The 21498-nt window shown below is 35.8% G+C and overlaps 1 protein-coding gene across 1 annotated transcript in view; it reads right to left on the reverse strand.

Moving 5' to 3' along the window:
* Nucleotides 1–21498, reverse strand: part of CHDC2 (calponin homology domain containing 2) — a gene marked incomplete at its 3' end in the record, with an annotated part of 58405 nt that overhangs the window by 11917 nt on the left and 24990 nt on the right. Inside the window, exons 7-13 of the mRNA XM_010191388.1 lie at nt 18815–18915; nt 16591–16719; nt 14566–14797; nt 13564–13767; nt 10231–10324; nt 9546–9683; nt 4425–4620 (exon numbers count right to left, since the gene is read on the reverse strand). Coding sequence (XP_010189690.1) covers nt 4425–4620; nt 9546–9683; nt 10231–10324; nt 13564–13767; nt 14566–14797; nt 16591–16719; nt 18815–18915 — 1094 coding nt within the window. The remainder of the gene's footprint in view (nt 1–4424; nt 4621–9545; nt 9684–10230; nt 10325–13563; nt 13768–14565; nt 14798–16590; nt 16720–18814; nt 18916–21498) is intronic.

Here is a 21498-nt window from a genome sequence, read left to right on the forward strand (position 1 = left end):
ATAGTAAACTCCTCTCTAATGGTCTCTTTAAGATACTGAGATCTTAACTCTTGCAAGAGAAGAGTTCTGATGAATGACATAGTTATCTTCAACTTCAGAAGAAAGTAGTAAAGATGTATATTTAAAACCTTTCTGCACTGCAGAAGCTTAGGCTTGGCTCACTGTCACATTTCACTTTAAGTAGCTTAGGTAGCAAAGGAAAAAATGAGAAATGCGGCCTGGATAGGTTGTCATTTATTTAGTAGGAATGGATCAGCCAACAGACTAGTCTGAGCTGAAAGCAGCTCCATGGTCAAGACATACTGCTAGTCAGGGCTAATTCTCTATTCCATGCAGAGTATTTGGATGATAACATGCAGGTGCATAAACATTAAGCAAAAAGTGGTAATTATCTGTGAACTGGACTGTAGCAAGAATAAAAGAACTAATGGTTCTCTTAAAATTATTGATATTAAGCAAATATTACCAACATAAACTCTTACAAAATTAAGGATATCTGTGACTTCCAGTTGGGTTGTATGAACTTTTATTATACTTCAACTGATGTTTTTCCTCTTAACACTTTTATCTGTTCCTATGAAAAAGCCCATTTAAATGCTTAATTTAAGGCTAACATGATTTAAAATGTCACAATATCTAATACCTTCTAAATCATAAAATTTAAAGGACCAACAGTACATCAGAATATTACCTCTGCTAAGGTTTGCAAGTTCTTCTCCAGTATATGATCTTAAAAAATAAATTCAGTCTAATGACCCCTGAGGTACATTACTGGTGACCAGCCTCCAGCTGGACTCTGTGCCTCTGACTGTAACCCTTTAAGCCTGGCAATTCAGCCTAATTTCAGTCCATCTCGCTGTCCTCTTATCTAGTCTGTACTTCATCGGTTTGTTTATGAGGATGTTACAGGAGGCTGTTGAAAGCCTTGTCAAAGTTGAGATAAACAACATCCACTGCTCTCCATCTGTCCACTGAGCTAGTCATGTCATTGTGGAAGGCAATCAAGCTGGTAAAGTGTGATTTCCCCTTTGCAAATTAATGCTGACTACACCCAAACAATTTCTTGCCCTTCATATGTTTGAAAATGGTTTCCAAGTTTTTTTTCTCCATCCGTATCTCAAGAAACAAGATGAAGCTGACTGGCCTGTAGCTTCCCAGATCTTTCTTCTTTCAGATAGGAATGACATTTTCTTTCTTCCGAACTTCCCTTCAATAGTCCTGACAACTACTGAGTGTGGCCTCACAATGACATTGGCCAGCTCCCTCAGAATTTGTTGGTGCATGCCATTGGGTCCCACGGACTTGTGTTCAAATTCTTTAAGTGCTCCCTAATCTCATCCTTCTCCACTAAGGCTAAGTCTTCCTTGCTCCAGACTTTCCTACTCATCATGAGGGTCTGAGATTGCTCAATGCCAGTCTTACCAGTAAAAGACCAAGGTGAAGAAGGCATTGAGTACCTCAATCTTTCCTGTGTCCTTTGTCATCTGATCCTTTGCTCCATTCAGCAGAAAGAACAGCACTGTAACAGACACCAGTTCATTCTGAGGGAGTAAAAGCAAATTACTAAGTGGAAAGTGAAGGGTAAAACAGAGGATTCAAAGAGATCTTGAGGCAGGTCTTCTCTGGAACAGAACAGCGCAAGATCCCACAGTTACGAAGTTATAATGCAGAGGTATAAGATTAAGACTATGAACTTCATAATTTATCAGAATTTTGTCTTTTTTTAAAATTACTGTATCTTTAGCAATGCTCATTTACGTAGTTTTCTGAGAGAAATTTTCATAGAAGCAAAAGAAAAGGGCATGCTTATGTGCCTACACCAAGCTATTTCTGTGTGCCCTCTAGCAAACAGAATCTAGAACTCACGAACCAAAAAAGCTGTATAAAAGTCAACATAGCAAGGCAGTATCTGTAACTTCCCACAAACAAAAAGCAAGTATAACCTCTGCCTTCTTATTCCAATCTTGCATTCTCTGAAAGCAGAAAAATATAATTAAGTGAAATTGTAAGAAAGAATTGTAATACACATAAAAGTCCCCTGGCAGTAACCACAAAATTCATCTTCACCTGTGACCCAGAGGCAAACCTCCAAACAGGTCTGCACAAGGGAATACATTAACCTATTGAGTTATCTGTCCTATTAGCATGATTTAACAGAAGTTATTATTTTCTGAGAACCACACTATTTTTCAGGTACTAATTTTGGAGAGTGCTTAGAACTAAACTGTAAAAAATCTTATTTTACAATTGCTGATAGCCATATGACAACTCATTAAAGAAAATCAAACTCATTTTAATATTGTAATTTATTACATACTGCTAGGCAACGAAAGCAAATACTTTCAATAACTGCCTCCTTAAAATGCATCATCAGTAGATATTCCACTTGGACTGAGACATTTGAAGGTTTTTTTGTCTGGTAGTGGCCACTAGATCTGTGCTTCATGGCTTAGATTCTCCCCTCTCATACATAGACATTATAACTCAATTAAAAGTTTAATGATAAATAAGATGCATTTTGACATTCATATTCTCTTCATCAAGTTCCCACAGGCCAGAACAAGGCAAGCCATACCTCAACATCTAGGTATTACTAGAGTCTACAATAAGAACATACAGTGGTGTTGAGGAACATGTTATTGCAGCATTTATTGTGAGCTACAACACTGGCCAGGTAGCTAGCCATTCTCTCTGCAAGTTGTCAACTATACAGACAGGACTCAGATAATGCTCATCAGAGCAGAGTGTAACTGTAAGACAGCTTCAATAAAGCAGACGCTAGACACGGATAGTAAGAAAATAATGAGTTGCAAATACACCTAGTTACTCTAGGGTGTGTTACTTTAGCCTGGGAAGCTAAGATCAGACCCAAACTATGAGCTGATAGCTAGAAATCTGTTTCTACTGGATGCAGAAGGTATAGACTGACCTTTCCACCTTAGCAGCAGAATTATTCAACACATTTGAGCATATCTAGTATAATTTGCTTCTATACAGATAAAACAAGAAAAGCAATGCAATATTCAAAGCATATGCAAGGTGCAAAATATGCCCAAATCAGAGTTATGGAAGATGTCAGGCAACAAGATTATCCAATAATCAGACAGGTCAGAAATCACTCAAGGCAAAAATGACACTAGACAGCCTTTTCGATATGTGGCTAATGAGCCATTCTTCTGGAGTTCTTCCCTGATCAGCATGAGAATGCCCTTTCTCAGTGTTAACTACTCATTCAAAATTCATGCTGAAAGAAACAATGAAGTTCGGGTCAAGGAGCAAAGGGGAGAAATCATACAAGGAAACAGAAGTAATAATTACTACTGGTTGAAGAGTTTCATCAGATTTGAATACCAGAACTGCCTAGGTCAGTCTTAAACAGAACAGGCCATTTTGTCCAACCTTACTCAAGTGATCATAGGGCATCAAACTGACCATGCAAGTAGAATAAGATTTATAATGTGGAACCTTGGTCTCCATTATCTTCTTAAATCGCATTAGAATGAAGGTAACACAAAAAATATTCTAAAAATTCTGAAAAGCTAGCTCTCAATCACATCACTGTAAGCTCAAATAGTAACAACTTAATGTGACTACTAACAGGAGTATTATGACAAAATAATTACTCCACCCTGAGATCACTAGTGGAAAGAAAAAACTGAGAAGACTCACCACACTTCACCCTTGATGCTTAGTTAGAAACTAAAGGACACGGAAGATACTACATGAACAGTGCTAGTCAAAAGATGCTGATCTTGGAACACAAACACAAGGAAAGGAAATACATATGGGTAGGCAACAGGAATTGCTATTGCTATCCAATTCCAAAAGGAATTGCTTGAAAGAGTCCAGCGCAGGGCCACAAAGATGATTGAGGGAGTGGAGCATCTCCCTTATGAGGGGCAGCTGAGGGAGCTGGGTCTCTTTAGCTTGGAGAAGAGGAGCCTGAGGGGTGTCCTCATTCATGTTTATAAATTTTAATAAAGGGCGAGTATCAGGAGAAAGGAGCCAGGCTCTTCTCAGTGATAGCCAATGACAGGACAAGGGGCAATGGGAGCAAGCTGGAGCATAGGAGGTTCAATCTGAGCATAAGGAAAAACATTTTTACTGTGAGGGTGACAGAGCACTGGATCAGGCTGCCCAGAGAGGTTGTGGAGTCTCCTTCTCTGGAGACATTCAAAACCAACCTGGACGCGTTCCTGTGTGACCTCGTCTAGGTGATCCTGCTCTGGCAGGGGGGTTGGACTGGATGATCTTTCGAGGTCCCTTCCAACTCCTAACATTCTGTGATTTTGTGATTCTGTGAATAGCTTGTTCTCCAAAAATACTTTCAGTGGCAAGTTGTCACAATATCTCCATGAATAGCAATTTTTAAAGCCTACAAAAGGGGTATTAGAAGGAAGAGTATAGTGAAAGAATTATTTCACCTTTTTGACAATCTTTCCACACAGTCTTTCGATTCTTTTCATAATGTTTATTCAACCAGGTGAGGATGGCTCGTTCATTTGGAGAATATATATTACTGGATAAAGGTCCTGATTCTATCCTTGGCATGTTCTGCACGCTTTCCAAGTTGAACTGATCAGTGATATTACATGAAGAAACACGTGGAAGAACAAACACCTGAAATTAGAAAAAGAGGTTTTAAGCATGAACTGTAAAAAGAACAATTTCAAGTCGAATGATAAAAAACCACTTCAAACTCAAAAGTTGTTCTAATTTAGAAAAGGTTTAAGAAATTACACATTAGCATAAATGTATAACACAAGAGAAAAGGTTTGCTGAGGTTTTAGGGAATTGCTTTGCTTCCTCAAACAAAATGTAAACTGAAGCTTCCAAATGGTCTTGGAACTCTGAAGAGGTCTCAGTAGACTGGAAGCTGACAATAAATCCTAACTACACTGCATCAGCTCCATCGTGCCATGTATTCACAGATAAATTAGGTTGAGTTTGTTAAGGAGAATTGTTTGGAGAATGTAAAAAAGAAAAAAAAAAGACTAACAACTAATAACTGACAATGTCTATTGGCAATGAATGCTAATTCAGTAAAATGTTATTCTGAAATGTGAATCGGGCCCAGTTTCTTAGACCCTTAAACACTCCTGGCGATGTCTAATTCCCTGATACATATATACATGAAGAAACGGCTATTTCATTTCATCCAATCAGAATGAAAACAGCTTGCATGCCTTTTATGAGCGTTTCCTTTCATATTAGTTTCCAATACCAGATTTTAACAGGTACATTAGAGAAAGCATTGGTTTCTTGAGGCAGTGCTAAAACTTTTTAATTCCTCCATTTGCTGCAGATGGGGAAGAACACTCATATATAGTATGATACAGCTACAGCCATGTGGTTTCACAGCTTTCATATTTACTACTGGATTTCTTTTTTTTTTCCCCAGATGACATGAAGGACTGTCATCCATTGCTTTCAAGTTTTTATGAAGAAAAGCTTTAGTGATATACTAATATACAAAACTTAGTTTACAGAAAATTAGAAAATTAGTGTACAGAAGACTCAATTCATAGCATCCATTTTTAATTACAATTGAAAAAAAATTTGAGTCACCTTGAAATTTCTTTTTAAACCCTGAAGCATTTCACTTCAGCATAATCTAGTTCCATGTACAGATGGCTGAGCTAACTTAATTTAAATATTTGGATTTCTCTCCATGGCGCTTTATTGATTTGCATAGACCTATCTTAACAGAGAAAGAAATCTCATACTTTTATGTGAGCATCCTCAGATACAAATCTGAATAAAACAACAGCAAAGCAAGAAAATATATACTATTTCATGTTTTCTCAAAAAGTAGTGTCCTTGCAGGTTAACTTGTTGCAGGTTAATTAAGTTCCTTCATCAGTATAAACCTATGTTTCATCAAAAGGATCAAAACAGGAAAGATTAATGACAACTACATTTAGAAGAAAATATGAAACCTCATTTATCCATAAAACATTCTTTTACTGTCTTTCAACATGAAAAGTCTTATCCATCCTAGTCCAAGATGCTCACATGTCTACATTCCTACTGAGACACTGCAGAAAGACCAGGACATAAGCATACAGTGGCTTTTTGGAGCACACTATTAAAAAAAATCAGCTATAAGGTTAGGAAACTATATTAATTAGCTATTAAATTCTATTAAAAGCATTCTTATTACTACATGCTCATTAAATTTAAACATAGGTTGTCGTTATTGAAAATCTGGCCCGACTCAAGGGTTAAATTAACACATGGTCAGGATCCATGTGTTTCCATTATTGTCAGGATTTGTAGGATACCAGCAGTATTTTAGCCCCTGCTCAAAAATAGTACTAAAAGTATGTATTTATGATTGATTAATTTTTTATTCTCCACTGGTTCTACCCTTTTTCAGAATAAACTTAATTTTCCATTTTTCTAAGCTGGATTTATGTATAAATTTTTTCCTCTGTAACTTCTGGAGCAACATAAGTTTTCATAACAAGTAAGTGGACCATAATGCATAAGGTATGGGCATGAAAGCAATATGGGATGATATTTTCATTGATAAAGATTATTATTAAGTATTTCTAATAACAGCACTTTATTTCTAAAATAAAATTGGATACAAAAACATCTCTATTCAATAGAATTCTTTTAATATTTTCTGAAATTTGCAGCATGTTACATGTGTAAGGAAGGATTCTGTTTCATCTTATCTTGCTTGAAATCATGCTATTATAATCACAAAAAGGCTCGTCTCTGCCTTCGAAACTGCTATTTAGAAACAAAACATGCTATTAACTTCAGAATATTTCAACACTAGCTCGAATAAATACTTTTATATAAACCAATCTTGCTGTCTTGACAGTTCACATCCTGTTTTTCTTTATTCTGATGCTTTTTTTACAAAATTAACAAATAAAAAAAAACTTGTTCAGCAGCAGTCACAGTCACCCTTGTCAAAAGTGCGTTGGAACAAAAGGGTTTGGAATAGAGAACAGGACTTTGAATGTTAAGCAACTAGTTCCAGTGCAGTCATGTTATCTTAAGAGTTCTGCTTATGCTTTATTATATTGAATTCAATACCATGTTAGCCAAAGCGCACAAGGCTACAACAAAAAAAGTACAGCTGAGACACATAATTCCTAAGACATTAGCAGGAGAGATGAATGAAAGAGGAATGTGATACTATAAAATAAAAAGGTACTATTAAAGGATTAAAAAAAATGAAGGAACAATGAATGAGAAGCTGAAATATGCTTCTCATGCATGAAAAGGAACTAGAATGATGAAGAGCACATCTTCACAATAGGTTTAAACTGATCTAAACCTGAACTTTTTCACATCCACAGTAAACATCTGCTCCATTCTTGTGTTTACACCAATGGTCAAAGTGATGAAAGATCTATTTGGAAGCACCACCCTACTCCAGTAGTTCTAGCAGAGGACAGAAAAATATAGCCAGGAAAATCTGGTTTTCCCCACCATCTAAGACATGTTCTCTTTCAGCAGTAGCTCGCATCTACATTGGTGTAAATTTATGACAACGCTTTGTTCTCAGATATTGGAAAGGCTACCGAGTTTATTTTAAAATATCACACTTAACATGCACACACGGAAGAAGATGGTAAAAAGGATTAAAAAGGATTAAAACTTTTAGAGCATAGTTGAGGCACCAGCAAAGCTGAACTATTGTCACCTCAAAATAAGTATTAAATTATATAAGTTTTTAGAAGATTAAAAAACAATCACAGATTTAAGTAACCACCTACTACACAACTTCAAGTCATTTTCCACTTCTTACCTTATATTTAACTTTACATTTTAAGCCTTTCATGAGAACATAACCAATAAACCCCCAGCTTTCTCACTGCATCTGCTCATCTTCTCCCCAGTCAGAGACATCTTTGGTAAACCATTCCGCTACACCCCAATAAACAAATGCACATCCATGCATACCAAAAAAACCCCAAACCACCCCCCCAAAAAAAAAAAAAACCCACAAAAAAACAAATCCAAAGCCTTTTCCTCTAAGCCAAAAATTCAATGAAGACATTTTTATTCTCCACAACAAATGACCTGATTTTCTGTTCTTATAAGGAACAGGTGAGCATCAAGATATCAGCAGCTTGATTTCATATACTACAGCCTTATCTTTGAAGGAGCATACCCAGCAAGTGCATATGGCTGCTGTTAACAGTCTAGCCACTCTCTGATAATTTTGAGAAAATATGCAGTGAAAATATTTTCCTTATATTAATTAGGTAACATTTTCATATTACTAATCACACTAAATAAATCACAAGATTTATTTGAATGTGGTATACAAATATTCATTGGTTTGATTGGTTTAAACAAAATCTCATCAGATCCCTCTTCTAACAATACAAAAAATTAGGTTAATGATACACTACAGAAATTATCAGCAGTAGGTCCATATTGGAGCCAGCTGGCATTGGCTCTATCGGACAAAGGGGCAGCTTCTGGGATCTTCTAACAGAATCTACTCCTGTAGCCCCCTGTTGCCAAAACTTTGCCATGTAAACCCAGTAGAATCCTGATTGAAACAAGACATTTCAGGTTACCTATTTTTTAGAGTTTCATCTCATCAGGAAAAAAAAAATAATCAAAACCAAGCCAACACACAGGCATACTAATAATTTTGGGAGTTTCCTGCTCTGTGCTAGTCTGTCATGTAGCTATGAATAATTCAGGAAATTGAAAAACTAGCAAAGTTACTTGCTTCCTGGTCACTAAGATTGCATTTTTCCATATCCATGTTCCTTAGGGCCATCACACTCAGCCTCTGTATGCATACTGTTTGTTGTCTGTTCCTTTCTCAGCTATTTTCCTCATTGTTTTCAATTTCAGATTGACTCTACATCTTTGTTACATACGTTCTTTAACATAATTTTTGTCATTCTTTATTATACTTTTTCAGTAAATAACCACATAATCACAGAATAGTTAAGGTTGGAAGGCATCTCTGAAGACTGTCTAGTCTGAACCTCCTGCTCAAAGCACAGCCAGCCAGAGTGAGTTGCCAGGATCATGTTCAGTTGGGTTTTGGATATGTCCAAGGATGGAAACTCCACACCCTTGCTGGGCAACCTGTCCCAGTGAGTGATCACCTTCACAGTAAAAAAGTTTCTTATGTTTACATGGGATTTCCTTCCTATTTAAGTTCATGCCTACTGCCTCTTACCATGTCACTGGGCACTACCAAGAAGAATCTTGCATTGTCTTCTTTAGACCTTCCCATCAGGTATTTACACACATTCTTTATTTGTTATAAAATATTTCTATAATATTTGATTGTACAAAATGCAGAGTGTTCTACCATAGCATTTCCTAATTGAAACATATTAACACACTGTTAAAGTTTCAGAACACAGAAAATGAAAATATGTTCTCAGTTATTTTTTTCTTCTTTGTTAGAGAGAAATAAAATACTTAAAAGTATTTAGGTCTAAAGATCTGCTTGGAAAGCACAAATTTAATATACTGCTTTTTCCAAACAAAGGCTTTTTTGCCATCAGGTTTTCAGAGTTTAAGCAGTAAATGTATCTGTAATTTACCTTGTATGTCTGCAGTAGCACATCTGTCCAAGATCGTTTGCTCATTGTCTCAAATATGCTGTCCTCCAGAATGAATAGATGCTTGTCACTAAATATGTCTGAGTTTTTCACATCTTTTTTCACCTCAGATGTGTGACCCTTCAGATAAAGGAATGGGATTTATTTTCTACATTCATTTCAGCAGTTTGGATAGGAAGTTCACAAGAGGACAATAATGAATCAACAGCATAAATGACTGATAACATCTACTATAGTGAAACAGCAATCAGCATTAGGACCATAATAAGAAGCACAATACAGAATTGACAGGAATTGAAAGCAGCAATCAGGACGGACAGGCAACACAAAGGATATTTTTTTAAAAGGCAAATTCAGTAGAAAACAGTAAAATTAATTTTACTTTGAGAAAACATATCTGTTGGAAATTAATTGCAAGTATTAGAGTATCAGAAGATGAAAACCAGAGGAGGAGGATATAAACTTTGATGTCAGTTTAAATTTCTGTTCTATCTCATGCATGTGCCTAGATTTAAGCAATCCAAAACAGTCACCACAGTAGGAAAAGTCACGGACCACAGAGGACTTCCATTGATCTTCAGAAGACTGACAATAAGCAAGTAGACTTCATTAAAAAATAAAAAAAGAACAAAAAATGAAACAAACATTAAAAAAAACCCAAACCTACCTTCAGTGTAGTTTGCACTTCAATCCATTTCTTATAATCATCAGGTTCAAGCAGAAATTCTGGCAAAACATGAGGAAGATATGCTCCTTGGCTTCTGAAATCATAAAGCAGGTAGGCAAGATAATTCTTTTAAAGAGCAGTCCAAGTTTTTCAACTTGCTCAAGCTATGTGTAAGCTCTTCTGAGTTCTGAGTATACTTTGAACTGATGATCCAGTCCTATTAATTGCTTTAGACAGCTTCCATGTATGAGGTTCACGTTCAATTTCTGTGCCTACAACTAAATGCTAAAAGCACATACAACTCTGGGCAGACTGGCTTCTTTATCAGAATTGCTTCTCCATAAAGGATTTATTATAGCACAAAGCATCAAAACACATAATGTCCATTTCCACATGAAAGTAAAAGAACCAGTGTTACATCACGTAAGTAGAATTAAAAATGTTGATTATGCTTTTATCTGTCTGCAGGTTTGATATTGGAAGTCTTACGGGTGGTAAGCAAAGGTACTTCAAAACTCTGTTAACTGTTAAATTGAGCTGTCTTGTGTTCTCAAGTGACTAATAAATGTAATAATGTTGCTGGAAAAAAATTTTTACTTTATCTAGGAGTGCTCCAAAATATCCCAAGAAAACTCTTTAAGGAAACTTCAATGAATTAATATTTTGAGGGAAGCTCCTGAAAAGACTTTGTTAAGCACACTTGAAGCATAAGATATGTAAAAGGACAGAAATCTGAATGCCTCCTTGCCAGAAGCTGCCAGAATATAAACAAAATAAGGTATATCAAAAGACCTTTCTGTTACAGCATTAATGTAAGTAGATTAATGATGTCCTTTCGTTTCTTCACCTGTATCTTGAAGAAATATTTTCCCTTGTGTTGCTAATTTTCAGTAATGAATAAAAGTTTTTATTTGCATTTTACAACAAACAAGCTTCAGACAAATAAGGTACAGAGACATTCTCTATCTTTCTTTCTTTCTATAGTGCAATGACTCAGTAAACTGGGTAAGCATGCTCCCAGCTTCAAAGCATACACATCACTATCCAAATTTAAAAATTGCTAAGAATTTACCTTGTCTGCCCAGGCCACCTGACACAATCAGGGTGAGGAAAAGAAGTGTTTCCCAGAGCTGACAATGACCAAGAAGGCCCTCTGGTTTACTCAAAGATATTGGGTGACATACTCAGATTTGGAGGATGACTGATGGTAGATATCACTGTCACCCAATGAGAAATGATGTTATTTTGGTTCCTTTGCTATGGCTTCATCTATCAAACAGTGAGTTACAGAAGAGAGATAAACACATTTGAAACTAGACAGAAGAAATATCAGTCCTGAAAGACCAAAGTCTATATTAAATTGAATTAGGGCTGTAAAATCCCATACAGAAGGGTGAAAGGCTCTGAAAGATACGTCAGTTCCACCCTTGAAAAGCAGTTGCACACTTGCATCTCTCTTGATAGGAACTGAGCAGAATAAATCAACCTGCCTATATAAGGATTCATCAAACTCAACAGATAACAAGGGCAACAGGGGTCAAAAGAGGAAGCATGGCTTGAAGTTAGCCTTGACTGCTCTTCAAGGAGTTGTGTATTAGCTTAACACTAGACCTAAGGCAGTGGCAGCAGAAAGTATTTTCCTCAGGTTGGAACCAAGAGTTTTTTGACACGCTGACCTCAGAAAAATAAATAGTAAAATCTCTTGAATCTACTGACATCATATTGCCACGTAATTAGGTCTTACTCTCTGGAAGGATGCAATAGTTCTTCAGAAGAATCAGCAAGGTGTTATTAGTGAGAGTTTTCAATCAATATGATGGCAAGACATTCTTCAGCAGTCAACTGCCTAATGACTCTAGCCCTTAAGATACAATGGGAAAATACAATCGGATATACCCATCGATTCCTTTACTTAGGGTTAGGATGGATGTTGAAGTTGTGAAAACAATAGGAATCTATAAGCATTGTTCTTCACTACTGAAGAAAGGCAAAGATATTGTTCTGCCACTGCTGCAAAATCATGTGTCACTATATTTTGTATGATGCACAGAATGCTATTCTGCGTCTTCATTGGAAAAATGCCACGAATGAAAGCTGCAAATAAAGCTTCAGTGTTGTTGGACCCAGAGGAAACCTTTTCTTTAATTTCCCTGTTAATATTGTAAATAGTTCATCTCAAAGCCCATGTGTTTCTCTGTGTCTACATACTCAGTTGATCTGTTATTGATGTTAAGACTGAGACAGTTTGGGGAGTTCTTCAGTTGCAGGTTTTTGGTTGTTTTTTTTTTATTATTATTATGATAGATAAATTTAACAAGTTGTGCACAGCACATTTTACCATCTTCTATCAGCCTTTTTGATTCAGTGCACTGAGAAAGCTAATAAGGCAATTCATTGTTCCCAGGAAGATGGAATAACTGAAAGTACAATTCTATAATGGAACAGAAAGAGGTGTTTGATATAAAGGCAGATAAACAGCACAATTACTAGTGTCCATAAAGTTTTTTAAAGTTGTAATTTATCACTCTTTGGAATAGTTCTGTTGATAGATACCTTGGAAAAGATACCTGTATTTACAACAGTAAGTAAATGACTGTTCTTAAATGGCCTTATAGCCTCTTGAACACTATGTGAGGCCACTAAGAAGAAGCAGAGATGCTGTGTTTCAGGGCTTCTGATGATCTCTAAGCATCTCATGATATTAGTCTTTCTCTGAAGTTAACTTTCTTCTCTGTTTCACAGCATCAACAGCCAATAAGGATGAATAAGAATTTGTTAACCTTTTCTGATGTGCACCATCTTTGACAATTGTTCCATATTATGTGACAAGAGTATCAATGAAGATAGCTAATAACTAAATATTTTCCGCAGCAGGAGTAGTGTTTCCATTTCTTCAGATATTATTAATATGAAAGACTAATAGATTAAAAAGTTAAACTACAGATTTTTTGCCAAAGACAGTGATTACAGGACAAAGGACATCAGTGGAAGGTAAAATCATTAATGACAAACCTGATCGGATTATCTACTGAGTCTGTCTAAGGAATGAGGTTGAGAGTCATCTTCTTTTGCAACTAAGGAAGCAGAGTTCCTGTGGAATTCCTGTGTTGGATATAACCCTACCAAAGGACACCTCAATAAGCATAAACTGCAGAGGATAACCTCTGTAAAAACTAATTGAAATTTATAGTACATAAATCTTAGATTACAAAAGATACAGTATAAATGAAATCCTAAACTTACTGCGTATTTTTCAGCTGGAATTATCCTTAAACTATGCTAATAAAAAAATTAAAACAAAAGAGATGCATATTTTATCATACATGTACTTACTTAAGGAAAGCAAGCAACGTGGAATGCTGCTGGTGGCACTGTAACATTCGTTCAACTGGATCACGGGGCAATGACTGGCTCTCTGTAATGCCTGGTAACAACAGTCCACTCAGATGGAATAACATGTCGTAAACAGTATCTTTGCCAAGGTTTTGTTTAAAAGTCTTTTCTTTCGAAGCGCTCATCTGGACTTTACATACATCACTAAGAAAGAAAAACCTTCTGATACTGTTCTTTTAAATGTATAAAACAAGCTAACATTATATATATATTATGATGATAAATTCAATAAACCATGAAGTAAAAACAGCTGCAAGAAGGCTGAAAAGTATAGCACTTTTTCCTTTTTACAGAACTTTCAAAATACTGTAAGAATTTCTAACTGCATGAAACATTTAATATGTGCAATATTTCATAAATAAATTTTTATCACTGCTTTCTGCCAAACATCATGTTGATTTCTATCATGTTTATAAATGCCCCGGAAACTGGATTCTTAATTATTTAGTAGCAAGCTAGGTAAGACCAACTAAGTGATGACACTAAGACTGATATATTTCGAGGGTGTTTGCAAGACTGTTGATTATGAAATTTGCTTTCCCATCTGTTTCTTGATCTTCAGAGTATATGGGGGGGAGGGGGAAAAGACATATTACTAGAACACTTATTTATGCCACCAAAGGAGGGACAAGTGCTAGAACTGTGTTCATTCTGGGAGCAGAATCTGCTTCAGTTAAGCAGGTGACATATAGTTTGAACTGCATATTTAACATACATTGCATTATGATATATCACAGCATCATAGTTGCAAACATTTTCAAAAACAAAAAATAACACATGAATGACATTTTCTTATAAACAGCCCATCAATGCTACAATTCTAATATACAACAGTACATTAGACTGTGTTTATCTTCCTCTGACCATGTTCAGAACACTTTAGTATATATGTTAACATTCTATTAGGTAGATATAACTTAGCTCTAAACAGAAATGAATTACCGTCTTAGTGAACGTGGTATTGAAATAGGATTTTGTCCCTTAGACCAACCAAAGAGAGTGAACCAATTCTTAACTGCAGTTACGGTTTTCTGAAAGAAGATGTATTCCTTTTTGTGCTCTCCAGGAAAAAATGATAATTCAAATTTATTTTCTCTCCCATCACTTTGACTGTCAGCTTCACTCTCTTCACTCTTGCTTTCATCACTCTCACTTTCAAAAGTAGAATATGACTCTGAATGATACATAAAAAAATCCAGAAAGATTCCTTATTTCTCTGATTTTGTCTAGTATAAAAACATTTTTAAACACTCGATTGTTTTCAGAAAAACAAAAAAAAAACCTGTCAAACACTGACTTATCAACTTCTTTCAGGAGTAAACAAATTAAGTCACATGTGCACATCTTGGGAATAGAACAACTTGTATTTCTTGGAACCTAATTTCACTTAAAGAAAAAATTATTATCCAATCAGAAAAAAATAGATTCAGGCATGGCTTACAAAACCACAGACAGCAATCTTAAAGAAACAGTCTTACATACAGTACCAGTAGGTATAGCTTTATCAGCTAGTCAACGCTAGTTCCCTACCAAATCAGAGAGCACGGTTCAGTAACCGACTTTAGTTCAAACAGTTTATCAGGTATTGTATAAGTATAACTAAGCCCACATGCTTATCTAGAAGCCTTTGGACTTTTCTCCCCTCTGTTAGCCCTTCTGCCTCCTAAATTCTGTCCTGTTTAAAATTTAAATTAAATACTTTAAAAACTACTAGTTGTTAACAGCATCGATATTATATTTATATTGCATAAAAAACAACTGAGAAATTTTTATCATAGCACAAATAAATCAGATGATACCATCCTTGAAGGTGCATTTTAATACCATTGTTGCAGTTTTAACGTTTCATTAAATGATGAAATTAAAAAAAATAAAAATAAAATAAAACTAACACATTGGACAGTGAATAAAAAATCTTCTTGGCATTTAAGAAGAAAAAACAATACAATATGGAGAAAAGAGAATCCTCCTTTATAAGATCATCATGCAGTTAGATCTGAGTTTGTGCAGTTCTACCAGCTGACAAGATTACTTTCCTCACTTTGTCACTGCTACCTTTGCCAGTGGTTATTGCCTTTTCGGACCTGAAACTGAGTAGATCTTTTAAACTCTTCATATCATTGCATTAAAAATGAATCACGTAAATGAGCTACTATTTAATCTGTTTAACTACCCCTATTTGTCTTGGCAATACCTTAGAGAATGATCACACAAAGATCTCCAAGAGTGGAATTCTAACAGATATGAAACAGCAGCAGTAACTTCTGCTGTTCTGCTACAGGATCACTCTAGGTGATCCTGCTCTGGCAAGGGGTTGGACTAGATGATCTTTTGAGGTCCCTTCCAACTCCTAATATTCTGTGATTCCATGATCCTGTCTGATTATGTTCCAACTTCCTTGTCAGAAAACTAGCAGCTGAAAGAAGAGAGATGTCAACAGCCTCAGATACTGGTCACCTGACAACCTTACACAAGATCTATTATTCTTAGTTCATATGGAGCAGCACCTTGGCAGAGACTCACTGACAACAGTTGTCTTTATACAGTATTTCATAAATACAGTACAAATGTCAAAGTCTAAGCTGAGCATATTTCGCAGGATATAGCATATTTACAGAGTGTATATGGTTGGTTAGTTCATGACTACAGGAACAATGTCTTTCTTAGTAACTGAACCCTTGGGTTTGTTCAATAGTTATTTTTTCTGCCGACTCTCCCATGGATTTGTCATTTTAAATGGGATTTGACTTTTTTTTATTGTTACTTTTTTTTTTTTCTGCTTTTGTAATCCAGGCCAGGTTCCCCATGGTGTCACAGGAGAGAACATTTTTCCCTAATATTCATTGATTACATGTGCAGAAGCCTTTAAGGTAAAACTTACAAATGTAAAACCTATCTCTTTAAAGCAGTAAGCTGAAAAGCAGTTATAAGAGCTCAAAGTGTTCAAAGTGAACAGCTGCACAATACCTGATTGAGAATCTTCATAGCCTGATTCAAAAGTTGCACCAAAGGAACTTGAGGAAACACTACTGGAAAGTGATTGCAGCTTATAACATGGATGCAGAATGACTTCTCCACTATTGCAGTCTTTACTGTCTACAAAACAACATTACAAGCATATTTTATTGCCTGTGCTCTAGCAGTTTATAAACTGAAATCTGGTTCTATATTTTTCTGTTTTGTGCTTCAGTTAATCAAGTAACAGTTTTCATTTGACTCATGACAAAAATCTCACTTGGTAATTAGGCCAGGGGCAAAGAAAAATTACTTACAATTAATGGAAAAAATATGCATGTTTTACAGGATGGTTCTTCACACTTGCTGAAAAGCACCTATCAGAACAGCACCAATTCAAGAATTCTAAGTCATGGACAAAATATTCCTATGGCATTTTTGATCATAGCTCTATAACGAGTCTCGGCATACCATCATCAAAGCGCCTTCAGACTCAGCATCACACTTTACAAACCAAACTCAAAAGTATGCTTTATCAACTCATGAGTTCTGTCAGGACATATGTTCTGACATTCTCATGTTGGCCTATGATAGGATTACAGCATCCTCTGCTAGCTTTCTCTGATGCCAATCTCCATAACAAGAGTAGAAGATGAACACAGTGTAGTTTCTAGAGAAGCAAACACACCAGTAAGGGTAAGAAGAACTCTGTATGACTATGATTGCTGGCACTGTTACTCATATGGTTTGGAGCAAAAAAAAAAAAACAAGAGCATGGTGTCAAATATGTGGAAGCAAAGCCTTTCTGAATAGCCTTCAAAGCCACTGCGCTGTAGAAATATGGTTTGGTCACATTAAACATCATTTCACACCAAAATAGTCTATACAAAGATACATAAAATAGACTCAAGAAATTTAGTGGTAATGACTGATAGAGTAAACAAATCAATATGCAATCAATACAGGACAGAAATATTTCATTATTAATAGGAGATCAGTTTTCATAAAACCATCACTCCATTTTTTGTTTAATCCTCAATGGAAACCCACAAAGCATCTTCAAAAGATAAGCTTGCAAAAATAATCTATTAGTCATCAAAAAAAGAAAACAAAAAGAACACATTTACAAGAGACAATGTTTTCCCCTTTCCTATCTTCATTTAATTGTGCTATGATCCATGAATGATATGGTATCTATCTTCTATATGGAAAAAAAAAATCATTACCTGTCTTCTCCTTGCTATTCCCTTATTGGACTTTACAAGTACCAACTCTCTTTTCTCTTAGATAGTCTGAGTAACACACTTGTTTTAAGTTAATGTGGTCAGAATTCAGTCTTCAAAGCTAAATCTACTTCAGACCTAAGGAATGTCTTGCTTACCTGAAAAATTTGTCTATTTCATCAAAATCGATCAGATCTAAATAACTATTAAAAAATATAACAAATTTACCTGATACTTGAACCTGCTTTGAACAGGAGGTTGGACTATATGACCATCAGAGATCCCTTCCAACTGGAATTATACAAAGATCCTAATCTCTTCCCATAAGCACAGCTACACAGAGAGACATAACAGATCACTGAGACAGGCAGAAAGGTGGGGGGCAGGAGGCAGGCAAAGATGAGGCCAGCACGGAGGGACACAGGTAGAGGTCTAGAAACAGAGAGAACAGCAGAGATAAACACTGCAGATAAAAATATTTCTAGTCTCTGATTCCAGGATTTTATTAAACTTAAAATACGGCTATGCTCTCCAGCCCTCAAGGACAGTAATTTCAAAAAGCCTCAAAAATATTACCAACAGGCAAATAATGATTGTGTTTTATCATCACATCCTGTGGCTTTCTTCTCTTTGGCTTTCTTCAAAACATATCGAACTGTTGTCCTAGGAATTACTGATGATCACTCTTTATCAATATAATTTATGTTATGTTAATTTAGTCTCAGTTTGGCCTGTTTTCTCTACTCCTACTTTAAAAATGAAACATTCTGTAAGATCTAGACTTGTCCAATATTTTTCAATAAACATTACCTAATAATTTATATAAGTTTTTCTCATTTTCAACAAGAAAACAGAAGCTATTAAACTGTTTTAAACATTTAATTGCAGTATCCCCTTATAATTAATGAGAAAAAACACTATCTTGATGATAACGTCCCTGTTATCACCCTGAAAACATTGATAATACTACTGGACATAATAGAATTTTAAGAGGTAGAAGATTGACTGCTTACTGCTTTTCAAGATCACTTGTTGATCAGAGCCGTGAAGTGCCAAATATGGGTATAAAGTAAGAAGGCAATTCTCTGCTGCTGCAGCAACTTGAATTGGAAACCTGTTCGAAACAAAATACAAAAATGGTAGTTTTCTATTTAGCCATGGTAATCAAGATATTTCAGAAGACGAACAATAGACAGCATGAAGGTGTCCATGTAACTTCTTTTCTCTTTTATTCTGGTTCAATAGGAATGTGCACAGATTGGACTGCACATCCTGAAATGGTGAAGGTCAGTACAGAACTTCCATTTCACCGTTTTACTATAAGTAGGAATGTATCATTAATATCAAAGTCCAAGAGTTAGCAGAGATTTTGCAAAATAAATGAACTCTGTCTCTCTGAAAAGAAAGAAACAATGAAAATTATAGCTGATATTTATGAGTATCCTAAAGGAGATTGCTAACTTGTAACTTTTGACAGGCGACATTTACTTGAAAAGTAACTCCTATTTTGACTAAATGTTTATTCTAGAAACCTTTACAGAAATCTCAAAATAAATATGAAGAAATAAATAGATTCAATTTAAAAACAATGAGATATTGACTGCAATTGCTAGAATATAATAGAAATTGATGTTCATGCCCCAGTGTTCTCTATAGTGTCTGTAGCGATCCACCTTTTAACCCTTTTTTCATACTTCACCTCAGTCTCTCAGGGTGCAGTCAGCAAGCAAATTATTGCCATCAATGGATCCCTGTTAACCATCTGTATTTATGTTCTTAGCTCATTGCAACTGAGAAGTAATTAAACTAAGCTTAGTCCTATCTTATTACACAGCTGATTTTTTACTCCACATTAACTTTTTAAGTAGCATGAACATTAATTGTTTTGACTAAGCTGTTAAAAATACAAATAAAAACATATTTTAATAATTCAAACAGTATGCTGATGTCCATCTTGCTTTAGTATTTTGAGAATTACGCATATTGAAAATATACCTTGCAGAGAATAAAATATTTTGTTTTCTTTAAATTACATATTGAAGTATAAAAATCCTATTTAACTTAATTCAAATTAATATTAAAAGATATCACAAGACCTTTCAGATTAATTTATATGACTTAGCTTCTATGGCATTGTTATAAAATAACATAATCAAGGAAAACAGAAATGTTTTAAAAGTATCAGAAAGTAGCTTTTCTTCCCTCTTTCATACTTCTCTCTCCAAATACAACATTGCTAGATATCACTTACAGGGGCACTTTACAAAATAGAGAATGGCTCCAACAAAATCCATAGCCACTTTTCTTATTTGTAAATATTCACATTTAGATTCTAATTCCACAGCTAACACTTAAATCAATAACCCAGCTCTGCAATGTTTTGGTTTATTCTCAGGATACATCAATCCTATTGGAACTTGTCCGGGAGTGGGACAAGGGACTTGGCTAGTTTCACCTTGTAGCATAGCATTTTTTTAAGCTAACTTTATGCTTTCTGCTTTTATCCAGCAAAAAAGCCAACAGCAGAACACTAGCAGGACAGATGACTGTAATAGGTATACCTACGTCTACCTATGTACACAAAATGTACATTTGTACATGGCCAAACCAGGTGTCAGAGCATAGTAATTTTTTTTTTTACCTTTACCAAGCCATTTAAAGTCACAAAGCATCAACAGCTACAACACAGAAAAGTTTGCCAGCTTCCAGGTCACAACTTTCCTGTGATAAATGACAATTCTCAATACTCTGCAGACATACCTTAGGTTAACTTCACTCAATAGGATTAGGGGCAGGGGTGGAAGGAAACTGTGTGAAGGTTAATGAAAGACATAACTCTGAAGTTATATGACAGCAACTCAGATGTTTCTATTATTGGACTCAGACTACTTTCTGATTCCTCAGTTTGAGGTGAACACTCCAGCCATCTCCATCTTCAATGCTGATCTGAGATTTGGGCATATGCCAAACCTTCATTCATGCTCTGATTTGCCCAGTAATGAAACACAGAAAAACGTGCTTGAGACCAACTGCAGTACCTCTTAACTAGTTACCCAAATTCAGTAAGTTACACTACTCAAAGCAAAGATACTACTGCACAATCTAGGATACAAAGAAAAGCAATTGCTACAGAACATCTGTGTACAAACAAATGCCTCAGACCTCTCAGCTGCTGCAAGAGAAGCTCCTCTGTTCCATGCTGCTAAGAACCCAACAAGGGCACGCCTCCTTGGCTGTTGGGGTATTATAGTAAGAGAAATTAATACATCCAGCCAATAGCAAACACAACAAAAATATTTTCTTAACTAAGAAATTCAGAAGCTTCAGAGTGTTCATAAGATGAGAAAAAATTGGACAATGAAGCACCTCTGCTGGCTGAGCATGAGCGGTGAAGCAACACCAGGAAACTGCAAGTGATAGTAGCAAGTAAGTCCTTGCTGCAGGGGACAGACGACCTCATTTGCCAACCTGACCCCTCATCTAGGGAGGTTTGCTGCTTGCTTGGGGCTTTGATCCAGACTGCTGTTAAAAGACTGATGCAGCTTGTCCGATCCTTTCCCTTGCTATTCTTCCACATGGGCACTAGTGAAGTTGATGGGGAGACCTGGAACATATCAGGCATGACTGCATAGCTTTGGGGGCAATGATCAAGGGAATGGGGCACAGGTTGTCTTCTTTTCAGTTATGCTGGTGAGGG

The sequence above is a fragment of the Mesitornis unicolor genome, unplaced genomic scaffold (genome assembly GCF_000695765.1).
Source record: "Mesitornis unicolor isolate BGI_N332 unplaced genomic scaffold, ASM69576v1 scaffold11469, whole genome shotgun sequence".
In the NCBI taxonomy this organism is placed as follows: Eukaryota; Metazoa; Chordata; class Aves; order Mesitornithiformes; family Mesitornithidae; genus Mesitornis; species Mesitornis unicolor.